The sequence below is a fragment of the Catharus ustulatus genome, chromosome 12, assembly GCF_009819885.2.
Source record: "Catharus ustulatus isolate bCatUst1 chromosome 12, bCatUst1.pri.v2, whole genome shotgun sequence".
In the NCBI taxonomy this organism is placed as follows: domain Eukaryota; kingdom Metazoa; phylum Chordata; class Aves; order Passeriformes; family Turdidae; genus Catharus; species Catharus ustulatus.
Window position 1 is genome coordinate 3,019,378 of NC_046232.1, and position 13,674 is coordinate 3,033,051.

The window sequence follows — 13,674 nt, forward strand, 5'->3', positions numbered from 1 at the left end:
ATTTCAGGATGTAATTTTATAAAAATTTCTATTCTCTGTTTCCACAAAGATGAAATCCCATGTTTTGCTATAAAGAAATTACTTTTAAAAGTATAGTATTTAAAACATCTTTCGTGTATCTCAGCTGAAGGTGGCTCCTTATTTGTGCTGTAGTTGTATAATACCAAGCAAAATAAATCAGCTTGTGTAGTGAAGAATGAACTTTATTTCTGACACGCAAAATTTACCAGGAGCAACTTGTGTGCCAAGAAAAATCATTGCACAGTAAATCAGAAGTGAGAATTCACTGCATCACCCGACCCTGCTCAGTCCTGACACTTTCTGATTGCTTTGCTCAGGCAATTAAACCCCTCAACAGGCTTTAGACAAACCCTGTCCTCAAACCTGATAAAGCAGCCTGTGACACAGAACATATTCACACAAGTTTGGATCCTTGGATTTATCCATGTGCATGGGGAAGATAGAGAAAAAGCAGTTTTAATTTCATAATTGATTTGTTACAAGCGAGGGATAAAGGACGAGCTTCCAAAATTTCTCATCTGTGTGAAAATATCTTTGAGGCAATTTTTAATGTCAAGTTCTTCCCAACCTACTTAAGCTTTTCAAGTCAAAAATCAACACAGGAGGAATTATTATGTGGGTTTGGTTGGAAATGACCCTTATGAACCCTCTAATTCCACAGTGTCAGTGGTGCTGCAACCCAGCTAAAGTCCAGTTTTCAAACCAGCATGTCTAGTGAATTAGTGAAAAAGGCAAGTTGGAAATGAGTCTACAGACCTAGAATTGCATGCAAAGGGTTAAGTTTGATGAGGGATAATGAGGGCTTCTGATTAAACCAGGCTCTGGATTCATGACATGCAGAGTGAGGTGTGATTATTCATGAACACTCGAGAAATACTTCAAGATGTCAACTTCTGCCAACGCTCCATTTGCATGAAGAGAATCGTTAAGTACAGCAATGATCATGGAATCACAGAATGGTTTGGGCTGGAAGGGACCTTCAACTCATCTGGCTCCATCCTGCAAACCTTCCACTGGACAGATTGCTCCAAGCCCAGTTTAACCTGCTGTGGGAGAGGGATGGGGCAGTCACAGCGTCTCTGTCCTGACAATGGAGGTGACAGCAACCAGGATCATTTCCAAGCTATTAAAATGGAAAATAAACTCACTGTCTGCGTGTCTTGGGCAGAAATCCCACCATCTCCATGGCAAGTTGCAGCCGCTCAAAGTCATGCTTCAGATCCTCCCCTTCCACCGAGAAACAATCCTGTTGGATCAAACACACAGAGAAGCACTGACACAAATTAACACCAGATCAGCTCCAGATGGCCAAGTCAGTGCTCTGTAAATATCACTGAGTGATCTCCAGGTATTTTATCAGCAACATTTCCAACCTGGCACTGGAAATACAATATTTTTGGCTAATATTTTCTGGAGATACATCCTTGTTTCCCAGGTTTAACCTCTAAGGAAAGAGGTGAGTCACCCCATTCAAACAGTATGGTGAGAGTGGTCAGTGTTGGACACCTCATACACAAAAAGGATGGGAAATAACAATAAGATGAAATCTGTTCCACATTTACAGACAGTTTATTCTACATTCAGTCCTATAACTAAAGAGGGAAATTCTGTTTTTAAATAGAATTAGATAACTTCATGTAAATGATCAGTGCATTAAATCCCGTGTGGGAAAGGCAAAGCTTTAAATATATTTTTCAGTAACTTTATTTGAACTGCCAAGAAGTTATTTCAAAATTGGGAGAACTTGAAATCCAGGATGTTATATTTCTTGGAGGCTCTTGTGCCTGAACAGTTTAGTTTTTCCTTGATATCAGTTACTGATGTTCAGAAGAATCCAGTGACATTCCAGACCCAACCAAAGTTGTCCTGCACCAATATTTAGTGAACAGAAATGCTCTTTAAATGAGTATATAGACCATCAATGCCAAATTTCTCCTGCTTTGGCCTCCCATGGATTATTTATTCTACTCTCTGCCTTCCTAGCCTATATTTAATATTCTACCCATTACTGCCTACAAAAACTACCCAACTATGAATCAAAATTAAACTATCGTTTATCACAAAATATCATGCTTTTTTAAACCTCAGAGTATTTTACTAACACTTAAATCAAGACTTTCTACAAGTAATTAGAGACTTTCAAAAAATTAATCCAAGTGTAAATATAAAAAGTCTATAAAATTCTATAAAAAGTTTATTAAAATAATACAAATAAAAATTGTAGCTGCAGTTGGAATTAATTAAACATAGTTTAATTTGATCAATTAATTTGATCAATAGCACATAATTTATTTTGATAATTTCCTGAACATCATATTTATTACACAAGCAAATGTGCAAAAATTTTGCAGAAATAATGAGCAAAGTCTGCATTAAACAGGGCTATGTAAATCATCGAAAAGCCACTTGTACTCACTGATAGTACAGAATATTAATCATAAATACAAAATGTACAGAATGAAGTTATTTTATAATATCAGTTTTGTGTTTTACAGCATTTAAAGCCTCACCACCATATCAACAATCTTCTTCATCCCACTCCAGAGCATCATTACAGCCATAGGTATAATTAGAGTGGAAAACCTTTATTTAAGATATATATTTATTTATATTATTTATATTATTTATGTATTTAAATGTTGATATATATATATATAAATGTTGTTTGTTGATATATATAAATATTATATTGTTTACATATTTATAATATTTATTGCAACATAAGAGACTCCCACACAACTGCCTTAAAAGCCAGAGAAATGCAATTGGACAATAAAATCGAAATTGTTTTATCAATTGTCCTCAGGGACAAGTTAATGCTCCATAGGCAAAGTGAGTCTGGAGCTGTTGAACAGTAAAACCATTTAAAACCATGCACAGCATCGATGAAGGCAGGGATTGAAATTCCAGGAGAAAATGCCAGTCTGTTTTAGGAAACAGTTATTAGAAAAGGGAATTTTCACCTTCCACTGGGAAGTGATTGGAATGACCCTGTTCCAGAGCTATCCAAAGGAACACAGCAATGGCATCACCAAGAGCAGGGACATCACAGCACTGATTATTCACACCATAAAACCTCAGGATAAGACCTTGTCCCTCCTAAGCTCCAACCCCAAGTTTCCTGAGCCACTGCACTTAAACTGAGAACTCAGCACAACTTCCCACCCTTGTTCTGGCAGGACCTGGACTTGGTAGGACAACAACACACCCACAAATCCTGCAAATTAGGCTGGGCTAAAGCTTTTTTTAAAGACACCAAGTGGTGCTTTTAGTGGCACTCCACATTCCAGGAGACATTTTCATTTTCTGGCATCATTCCTCCAAAATTAAGTCATGAGTCAACAGCAAAATACCCCGGACAGTTCCAAAAGCAGCACAATCTATGCCGAAGGCAATTTAATTAACGATTTACATAACAATTGCCCGACTCATTAATCCGCATGGAAAGACTTTTAGCAAATTCTCTACTTAAAAGCAGATGCTCTCTGCAATGTTCCAGCATGGTACCGCTTCCTAATGGATGATAAATGAAGGATAATTATAAAATAGAGGAGTGCCCTTGATATTAGAGCAGACAAGCATCACAGAGCCCATCCCCACAGACCTAACTTGCTGTTAATATCCTGTTAGAGCAATTAGTTTCCCAGCAAAAGTGAGTCCCCTGCTTCCTATAGTCACATTGACGCAACCCATGGATTTCCATGGAAAATTTAGAGAGGATTAAACAGAGTTTCTTTATAAACTTGGTGTCTGCAGCAGGTTGAGTCCATGGGTATGGGGAGAAACCCAGGTCAGGCTTAAGAGTGAATCCTCAACTGAAGCCAAGATGTGATTTGCCAGGACTGTCACAGAAAATGATCACAAATAAAATTATCCTAAATAAATTAGCAAATAGACAGCCAAGTGGTAATGGCACGTGGTTGTCTTGTGCAGATTAGGGACACAGACATGGCAGTCCCCAGGTTGGCAGGGTGTTCTTGCTCATGCCAGGAGAAGGTAATAAATTTCGGGGTTGTTTTAATTTTAACTCCTTCAGCAAATTGTCCCAACCCATTCCCAAAGCAATCAAGGGCTTTCCAACTTCTAAAAGGTTATTAAGGTCTAGAACAACATCTGCTCATCACTCCCTGCTCCTGCACAACCCCTAAGGATGCTGATGGATGAAGGATGCCAATTCAATATTCAATATTTTTTAACCTTGTGAGGTCAATTCCCTCCTCCCCTCCTTAGGATTTGCAGGGAAATGTTGCTGTTAAGACACTTGTTTAGCCTGAGTGAATCCAGCTCCTTCCCAGATCACCTCTTACTCTTCCAGATGAATCAGTAAGACTTTGGCAATCACCAAGCACATGGGAAAACTAGCAGGAAGAACAAGCAGCTGATGCCAAACATGCTTCCACATGCAGGACACACCCACGGGGAGCACCATGAGACACACAAGACACCCAGAGCATGTTGGTGGCTCAGGAGGAGCTGGGGAAGGGGGAGAAGCTTCACCATTCCCTTTTTTGGGGCAATCCATTTGGAAAGGATGATCATGTCAGCAGAAGTATTTTAGGAGAAGGAATTATTTTTGCACTCTGAACTATATCAGGATTTGATTTTCTCACAGATGGCTGAGGGATGTTTTTGAGTTTGTTTGTTTTTTCCTGGAAGCTGGAGAGCAGATACACCATCACAACCAGCACGGACTGATGTATCTCTTGGGGCTTCAAGACACTGATTTGCTGTTTTATTGGAATGGAATTTCAATTTTCACATTGCTGCCACATCACAATTTTCATAAATCATCACGTATTCCACCAGGAAGGAATGCAAACCCCCTTAGTTTTCTAAAATTGAAATTACCGTAGAGAGCTGACCATCTCCAACTGCTGAAGAAGCTTTCCAGATGGAAGGAACCATAAAAGGGCAAGGGGAAAAAGTCTTTACTGTCACAAGCAACACCACTGCAGTGCAAAGGGTGGTTAATGGGTAAAACTTCATTGGATTTGGCTTTCTTTGTGTCCCTAAAACAGTCAAGTGAGAGCAGCCCTGCACCAGCAACATGGAAGAGGCAGGTTCTTGTACTGACCGGCTCCGAGTCATAGCAATAATCATCCCAGCTCTGTCTGAGGGGTTTCTTTGTCATCTGAAAGCAAGGCAGACCAGGTTAAATGGTGCTCCCACCCCAAATCACCCCAATGACCTGCTTCCTAACTAGGAAAACAATTGTTATTCTGCAGAGTCATTCCCTAGTTTTATTTGTTTTAAGGGAAGATTTATGATGCTTTTGCATTCCGGGTGCTGGTTCCTGCTCAAAGTGCATCAGTGAGGCCCTCTCAGCAATAATCCTAATGGATACTAAAACCTTTTCCTCTCTTAACAGAGCTGGGGAAACCCTTGGTTTATCTGGAGCTGAAGAGCCACTGATGCCAAAATCCCACTGAAGAACAGATTTGGTTTGTTTCTACTCTCGACCTCTGCTCCAGACAAACACAAGTGTAGCAAAAGTGAGATTCTCCAAGTAACACTCCAAAGCTTTTCAGGAAATTGTGTCTTTTTCCAATCAGACAGAGATGGAGTTGAGAGAAGTCAAGGCATGTGTCAGTGACCAGTCCCAAAAGAGAGAGAAACTGCACTGGATTTCCTGAGGAGCTGAAAATAAGGATCTAAACCTGCAAATGACTGATTTCAAAATGGATGAAAGTTAACAACCAGCACAGAAAATATCCAGTGAGCTGCAGGGTGTGCAGCAGTGGGTGCACCTGCCACTGGGAGAGATGGAAAAGTCCCCCATGCTCAGGGGATACTTTGAGTAAATTTGCATATAAAAATAAATTGTGACCTTTTTTTGTAAACGCTCCCTGCATTTACAGATCAAATTTTGGAAAAGTATCTGAATAGATTATTTTTCATCTGCAAAGCAAACTTCCCATTTCTTTTGCATAACACAACAAGAGCCGAGGAACCTGGGAGGAGGAAAGTAAAGCCTGATTCAGGACTGAGTCACTCCTTCACTTCAGGGGCCTGGTTCAATATTTTATGGCTTCTCTATATGAATATTTAATTTTCAGTAAAACACTTCAGTTCATGTCTGAGCTGGTTCTTTTTCCTCTTAAAAAGACAGGGTCTTCTCCAGGACACACTCAAGAAGAGACTGCAAATGTTCAAGGGCCATTTTATAATTTTTCTCTTAAATGTATCCCATTAAATGCTTCCATTTCTCTACTATCTCTTCTTTCATTTTTCTCCTTATTTTTCTCTTCCTTTCTTCTGCCGGGCAGGGAAGAGCTGCTACTGCACTGTCAGATGGTTTTCATGTGAAACCATGCCCAGACCACACCTAAAGGCACTGTTTTTCCATAGTTGTCAGTGTTAAAACTCTAATCCTAATTATAAAAAATTATTTTAAAACCTCCAGAAAACTGAGAGTGTCACTGTTGTCTGTACACTGTGTTCAGGGAAGTCCAGAGTCTGCTTCCCTGATCCACTGGACTGATCTTAGCATCTTACCCCACAGCAACTTAATTTAGATTAAAATAAACATTTCACCCTAAATTATAATATTCCTACTGGTTCCTCACACTACGTGCCATTAATTTCTAATTTTCACTTAAATATAAATGCTCTTAAACTGTTATGTAAAAGAAAAGGACTGTAATTAAAAGCAATGTTTTCAACTAACAGAAAGCGACTGGATGGCCCAACAAAACCTGGGAATCTGACAAAACATTCCATCTTGGCATCTTTCCACTGCAAAACTGTGGCACAGATGGTGATGGAGATCACACTGCACTCTCCAAGCAGCACCTGAGGCACAGGAGATTCCAGTAAAGAGCCTCCAGCCCTCAGAGTACTCCTCACTTGGGAATATTTCCCAATCCTGTGATGGATGTGTGGGAGTCGTTAATACACAAAGGATTTTTGGTGTTGATTGCCTGTTTTAAAAACATCCTTTAAAAGTCCTTGGTAATTGAGAGCTATTCCTGAGTGAAGGTGTATTTCTAACAAGACTAAAGGCTATTTGGGTTGGGCTGTGGGTCCAAGTTTCTCTCCAGTTTAGGGGTTAAATCACTCTTTATTGCTCCTCGTGTGTCAGCACCAAGAAAATTGCAATTGGTTAAAATCAACATGTAACTTAACTCCTCTTCCACATATTCCTCCTCTTTTTGGTCTTTTTGAAGTCCCTACTTGCAAGAGTCACTGAATAACTGCCTACTGAAGTAAATCAGTTTATTATAAAATTATCATCATGTAAACCAAGTTTATTTGGCTGTTGGTAACACCTCTCCATCATTAATTCCCAGATTTTCAATGGCTGCTGTGGTTTTAGTTGTATTAGACTTTTCTATTGTTAAAGTCAAAGGGTCATGCTAAAAGCCAGCCAGAAGCTACAGAATTAGGACTTCCTCATGCAAGATGTTATATTCCAGTATGCCACATTTTCCCCTTTTCTCCTGCTCAGGAGACAGGTATTAATGAGCAAATGACATTCACACACAGAGCAGGAAATTCTGACTGTTTCTCCCTCCAGCAATCAAAAACTCAATATATTTAACATATCCCAGGTACAGAAAACACTGATTATTTTTTCCCTGAAACACTAACAGGTGTTCAGATTGCTAATGCAGAATTATTCTAACGATGGAAGACTTCTTATAAACCATTAAAATCAACTTTTACTACTCCACACCTTTTAAAAACCCCACTTTTACTACTCCACATCTCTTCTTTATTAGCATTAAATATCAGCAGAAGAAAAAGCAAGACCATGGATTGTATTCCTGTATAGTACTCCCACCTGGTTAAGGTAATGATACTCCTCTGGCTGCTTCAGGTGAAATGCTGATCTCTCCTCCTCACTCGCTCCTGCCAGGAGGTAATAAAATACATGGTAGTTCCTGGTGACAAATGAAAAACAAAAGCTGTTAGACTTGAAAATGAGGAGCAGCACTGAGCAGAGGCACTTGGAAAGCTCTCAACCTGATTTTCCAGCTCTCAAGCTCATGTCTGACACTGTTTAGAGCTGGCCTGTACCTGCTGTGCAGGGATGGAAGAGATATTTCAATTATGTCATGGAGAATGAGATCCCTCTTCTCCATCCAAGGACAGCCACTGCCCCAGAATCTACTTGAACAATTTCTAGCTGGGATGATCAGGTTTTCCTTCAGAACCATGCACAATGCCTAGATACTTCACTTAATCATTTAGGTGGGAAAAGACCTCCTAGACCATCAAGTCCAATCTGTGCCCAAACCCCACCCTGTTCCCAGCCCACAGCACTGAGTACCCTGTTCAGGAATTCCTTGGACACCTCCAAGGATGGGGACTCCAAACATCCCTGGGCAGCTCCTTCCCATGCCTGACCACGTTGTCCCAGAAGAAATTCCTCCCAATGTCCAACCTGACCCTTCCTGGCACAGCTTGAGGCCGTTTCTCCTTGTCCTGTCCTTGTCCCCTGGGAGCAGAGCCCAACCATCCCCAGTTCCTTTATTAGAGCCTGACCTCCTTTATCACAAAATATTTCCTTACAATGCAGAAATTATAATTTTTCATACTCTACTACCATTAAAAAGGCAATGACTTTGCAGTTGCAGTTCCATAAGACATGACTGAAAAATCTTCAAGTATTCAAAAACTCAAATATTCAAAATACCTGAGTAACACTAATGCTAAACCCACCCCAAGGGACTCATCTGTTCTGCTCCTAGACAACTCTAACACAGATTAACACCATTTCTTTCTAAAATTAAAACTGTGCTTTTATGTTGGATGTTTTCCAAGAGGATTCAAGTTTAATCATCTTGCAACACCCAAGAGGACATTTGTTAAGGCTGTAGATGCTCTTTCACTCCAGGAACAGCCCCGGAGCATTCCAGAAAACTCACACATCTGTCTCCAAAGGGAAATACAGCCAGAAGTGCCAAGAGTTGAAAGACAACTGAAGGCGCCAAAATTACTTAAAAGTGGAATAATAATTACTGAGAGAGGAGAGGAATATTCAACAAAGAATATGCAGCAAATCAGGACAAAACACTTCACATAAGTTCATTCTCTATATAATCTTGGCTTTCTAGAGGCCCCTCTGAAGGCCTCAGCGAACTGCAAAGAATGAAAATACCATGTTTCTCTCTTAAAATGACATATTAAGCAGTTCACAAGTTGCACAACAATGAAGTGGTACACAATAATCTATCTGCCATAAAGACAATGAAAATTACATCAAATGTGACAATATCTTAGCAGGGGTTGGAACAAGATGGTCTTTAAGGGTCCTTCTGATACAACTCATTCTATGATTCCATGGTAATTCAAAGACTCTTGGTAAAATAATGGAGTTTATTCCCTCCATTAGCACATTTCTCCCTAAACAAAAAAACCATTCAAATATAAAATGCATCATTATTCTTTGAAGCACAGGGTTAATAGCATGAAAATCCTGATCCCCTGTGCCAGCTCCAACAGAGATTTAAGTAATCTGTGCCACGTCTAGCAGTTAAACCCAAGCCTTGGGCAAAACAGAGGCACCCACCGCTCGTTGTGCTCCTGATAGACCAGTCTGGACTTCTCCAGGAGGTATTTTTCAACGTAAGCTCTGCAAGGGAAAAATCAAAGCATCATTAATTGACCTGATACTCAGCTTCAATGAACACAGCTTTACCGGGGGCTTCAACTTTGGTACCCACACAAAGTTTCAGCCTTGTTTCACTTAGTTATATCAATTTCTTCCTCGGCAGAACAAGCCCAATATTATGCTTGGCTTTTGAGGTTTTTTTGGTTTGATACTAAGCCAAAACTAACTTGGATCTGAAAAACATGATCTCAGATGCGTCAGCCTATGGGCAAGAGAAATGTTGACTGCAAGGAAGGAGCTCGGATCCCTATTTCATCCAAAGCCAGCAAAATCCCATTGCCTGCAGCCCAGGAGCCATGCACATGGAAATACATCTGCATGCAGAAGTGTGCAAGATTTAGCTGCAGAATCGGTCCCCAAATCATCATTCCCTCTTCCAGAAGAGCCACTTCTCACCAAAAATTTGGGGTATTAATTTCTGGTTCCAGTAAAAAAAAACTAAAAATAAACAATTGCGAAAGGTCCTCGTTGCAGTTTACATTTTCTCCTAAGAGCCTCCACAACAAACACGCTTAATCTACATATTAAATACTTTTTTCAGGTTTGTCAAGTTAAACAAAGCTTCCACAGGTTTTTTTCTTCCAAACAAACCTAACCAGTAATGACAGGGATTTAGAAGCTGGAGTTGTAAGTGACAGTTTAGATGATGGAGCTGTGCTTTTCTGGTGACAGCTGCCCAGCAACGTGGCACCGACACTCAGAGCTGTGTGGGAATCAGGAAACCCAACGAACCTCGGGCATGGTGGGACAAGGAGGTGCTTCCACACTCTCTTCTCCACCATAGATGGGAAATCCAGATTTAATTATTACCTCCAACACAACTTTCTCCCTTCCTTCCATAAAAACTAAAATATTAATCATTTGGACATGCTGCAGAAGTTTTGTGAAAATTCTTATGGCAACTCTTGGGAGAGGCTACTGGAAGTGGCAAATCCAACTCCCCATAGGATGATCTTGCTGGACAGGAGGAGTAAAGGAAGACAGACAGCAAAGCTGTATTCCTGTTTATTCCCTGGGAGGAAGCTGGGAACAGTCTATGGATATTCCTCATCCACAGGTTGATGGGTTATTTATGTCCCCTTTCTAACCTGAACCAAATTTTTCCTTCCCAAGCCATGAATTCAATGTAGGGTCAGGGAACACATGAATGAGAGCATTCCAGAACTCACTGATGAGATCCCACTGGATAATGGCTCAGACACTGCTGTACAACAACCTGCAACCTGTCCATGCTCTTAGCACTCATCCCCACCCCTGTCATTTCTGCTCTTATTATAAACCACCCCAAAAATCATTCTTAGGCAATAAAATAGATTGGAAAGATCTTCTGGAGGTCATTTGACCTGGAGGACAACCACTAAATCAGGGGGATTTAATTAATTTATTTATTTATCTAGCTATATATTTATTTAACATTTTGGTTTCACTTTTAAAATTTTATTTTAGAAAGTTTGTGTTTTTAAAATTTAATTTTATATTTAATTTTAAAAATTATTTAATAGATGCAATTACAATGCTATTTTGGTAAAATGTTCCCTTTATTAGCGCAAAAGTCACAATGAATCCATCTCCCAAGAACAACATCTGTCTCTTTTTGGAACAGGATAGTGAGTAGGAAAACCAACTTATGTCTTAACAAGTTGATGTCTTCAAATTTTTATCTACCATTGTCAGCTATGTTCTACCTTTAAGAGCAAAGAAAAGCAGCTCTAATGGAATGATCTTGTGTAAAACACTGATTTAAGCACAGAGAGCCTGTATTTCACTGGGCTTTGATTCAAACCCCTCCTAACTGGCTCTTAAGCCTCTCCTGTCTGGCTCTTCTGCCATTTCAAGAATCCTGTCCAGGCTTTTGATCATCTCACAGGGACTGAGCAGGTTGCAAAGACCTCCAGGCCTGGCTTATCAGGGACCAGGACATCCAAAATTCAGGGAGCCTCCCTGAACTGCAGCATTGCTCCTGTTCTATCAGTCTGAGAGACCATCCAAGACTTCATCTTACAGTGGGGTTGGTTCTTGTTCAACCTCCTACCTGTTCCATCTCTTCAAGTTTTGGGTGATTACACACAGAGCATAGCAAATATTCAACTGCTATTTTCAACCTCTGAAGAGAAGAAAACTTTGATTTGGGGTTGCAATTTACAGTTCCATTATCAAAGCTACTGATATGCAGAATACAGGGTGATAATTGATTTGGGTTATGCTAAAAAAAATAGGCTAAGCTTTTGTAAAAATCTTCTTTCACAGCGAAAAAAAAAAGGTTTGTATGACACATATACTTTTTGTTTTTAAACCGCTTATAATTTTCTTTAAACATCTTTTCTTTTCAGTGGGGGAGAACTGCAAGCTCATAGTAGAGTACAGTCACATCACTCTGCAACCAAAGACCAAGAAAGCTCATTTTTTAAAAAGCAAAGAAAAATCCTCCTATTTTATGAACTAGAATACATTATTATAATGTTATTTGCACATCTCTGCCAAATAAAAATAGAGGCCACAACCACAGTGCTGCTACACCATGCCAAGATAATACATAGTTAAGACATTTGTTGGATTCTTGTTACCCAGGAGGTATTAAAAAAAATCAAGTTTATCCTTTTAACAGAACTGTGCACAAGAATTAAATAAGGGGGGAAAAAAAGAGCATCAGATTTGATGTAGGATGCAAAACCAGTGGGAAAGGACGTGGAGTACCCAAGCCCACTGAAAAATTAATGGCATCTCTTTGTGTGATACTGTTCTGCTAGAAAATAAGAAAGGAAAAAAATTTAAAAGCAATTCTCTAAAATAACACCGAAGTCCTAGCAAGAGGTCTCTTAGCCAACTGCAGAAATTACACAGCTGCTGAAATGCTGCTTCTACTTCTCATTTTTCCAACTGACTCAGTTGATCTGGACAAAAAGGGAAGTTAACGAAGCCCTGCTCATTTACAGCTCCTTGGTGATGATCTGATGCCATGGAAATTATCTAAAACCAGACAGAAAGCTGGGTTTAGGTAGTTCCATCCCTGCCATGGGCAGAGACATCTTCCACTATCCCAGGGTGCTCCAAGCCCCATCCAACCTTGCCTGGAACACTTCCAAGGATCCAGGGGCAGCCACAGCTGCTCTGGGCAACCTGTGCCAGGGTCTCACCACCCTCACAGTCAGAAATTCCTTCCCAATATCCCACCTAACCCTGCTCTGTGGCAGTGGGAAACCATTCCCTCTTGTCCTCTCCTTCCAAACTCCCTCTCCAGCTCTCCTGGAGCCCCTTTAGGCACTGGCAGGTGCTCTGAGGTTTCCCTGGAGCCTCCTCTTCTCTGGGTGAGCGCCCCCATCTCTCCCAGGTTGGCTCCAGAGCAGAGGGGCTCCGGCTCTCAAAGCGTCTCCATGGCCTCCTCGGGGCTTGTTCCAGCAGCTCCGTGTCCTCTCTGTCCTGGGACCCCAGGGATGAGGCAGTGCTGCAGGTGAGGTCTCACCTGAGAGGGGCAGAATTCCCCCCTTTCCTGCTGGCCATGCTGGGGGAGCAGACCAGGCCATGGGGAATTTCTGCGTTTCCAGTGCACATATCCATGAGCTTCTCATCCATCACCCCCAAAAATTCTTCTCCTCAGGTCTCCTCTCAAATTGCCAAAGCTGAAACAAACTGAGGAAGAAGAACCACACTGGAGACAAGAATCTCCTTGCAATGACCTGGGAGGAAAAAGAGGCCTTCACTGCTCAAGGGCTGAGTTAAGGAGAGACTTGCAGGGAGAGCCTGGGGGAATCAGGCAGAGAGCAAGAAGAGTGTGTGTGGCTCAACGGCGTCCAGAATTCCCAGCCAGAGATTAAATCCTCCCCTTTGCTCCTGAGCCTGAGCCAAACCTTTCACTCCACATCTACTGCTCAGCCCCCACACCATCCCAACTGAAACATTCCCCTTTTCTGCCTTAACTCCTGTCCGAGGAGGAGAAATTGCTTTTCAGGTTCCTTAAAAATTTGACATCAGGATTAAGGAGAGCTCAGCTGGCTTGAAGGCAGCTCAGGTGTATCCACACCTCAGCATCCACCTTGGAC

General features: G+C 40.9%; 1 protein-coding gene across 8 annotated transcripts in view; it reads right to left on the minus strand.

The window, feature by feature from the left end:
• Positions 1–13,674, minus strand: part of MYO9A (myosin IXA) — a 174,013-nt gene that overhangs the window by 100,554 nt on the left and 59,785 nt on the right. For 7 of the 8 annotated variants that reach the window (XM_033070564.1, XM_033070559.1, XM_033070563.1 and 4 more), the window contains exons 4-7: positions 9,536–9,598; positions 7,805–7,904; positions 5,096–5,152; positions 1,170–1,267 (exon numbers count right to left, since the gene is read on the minus strand). In XM_033070564.1, the coding sequence (XP_032926455.1) occupies positions 1,170–1,267; positions 5,096–5,152; positions 7,805–7,904; positions 9,536–9,598 (318 nt within the window). The remainder of the gene's footprint in view (positions 1–1,169; positions 1,268–5,095; positions 5,153–7,804; positions 7,905–9,535; positions 9,599–13,674) is intronic. The other variant, XM_033070562.1, reaches the window with a different exon arrangement.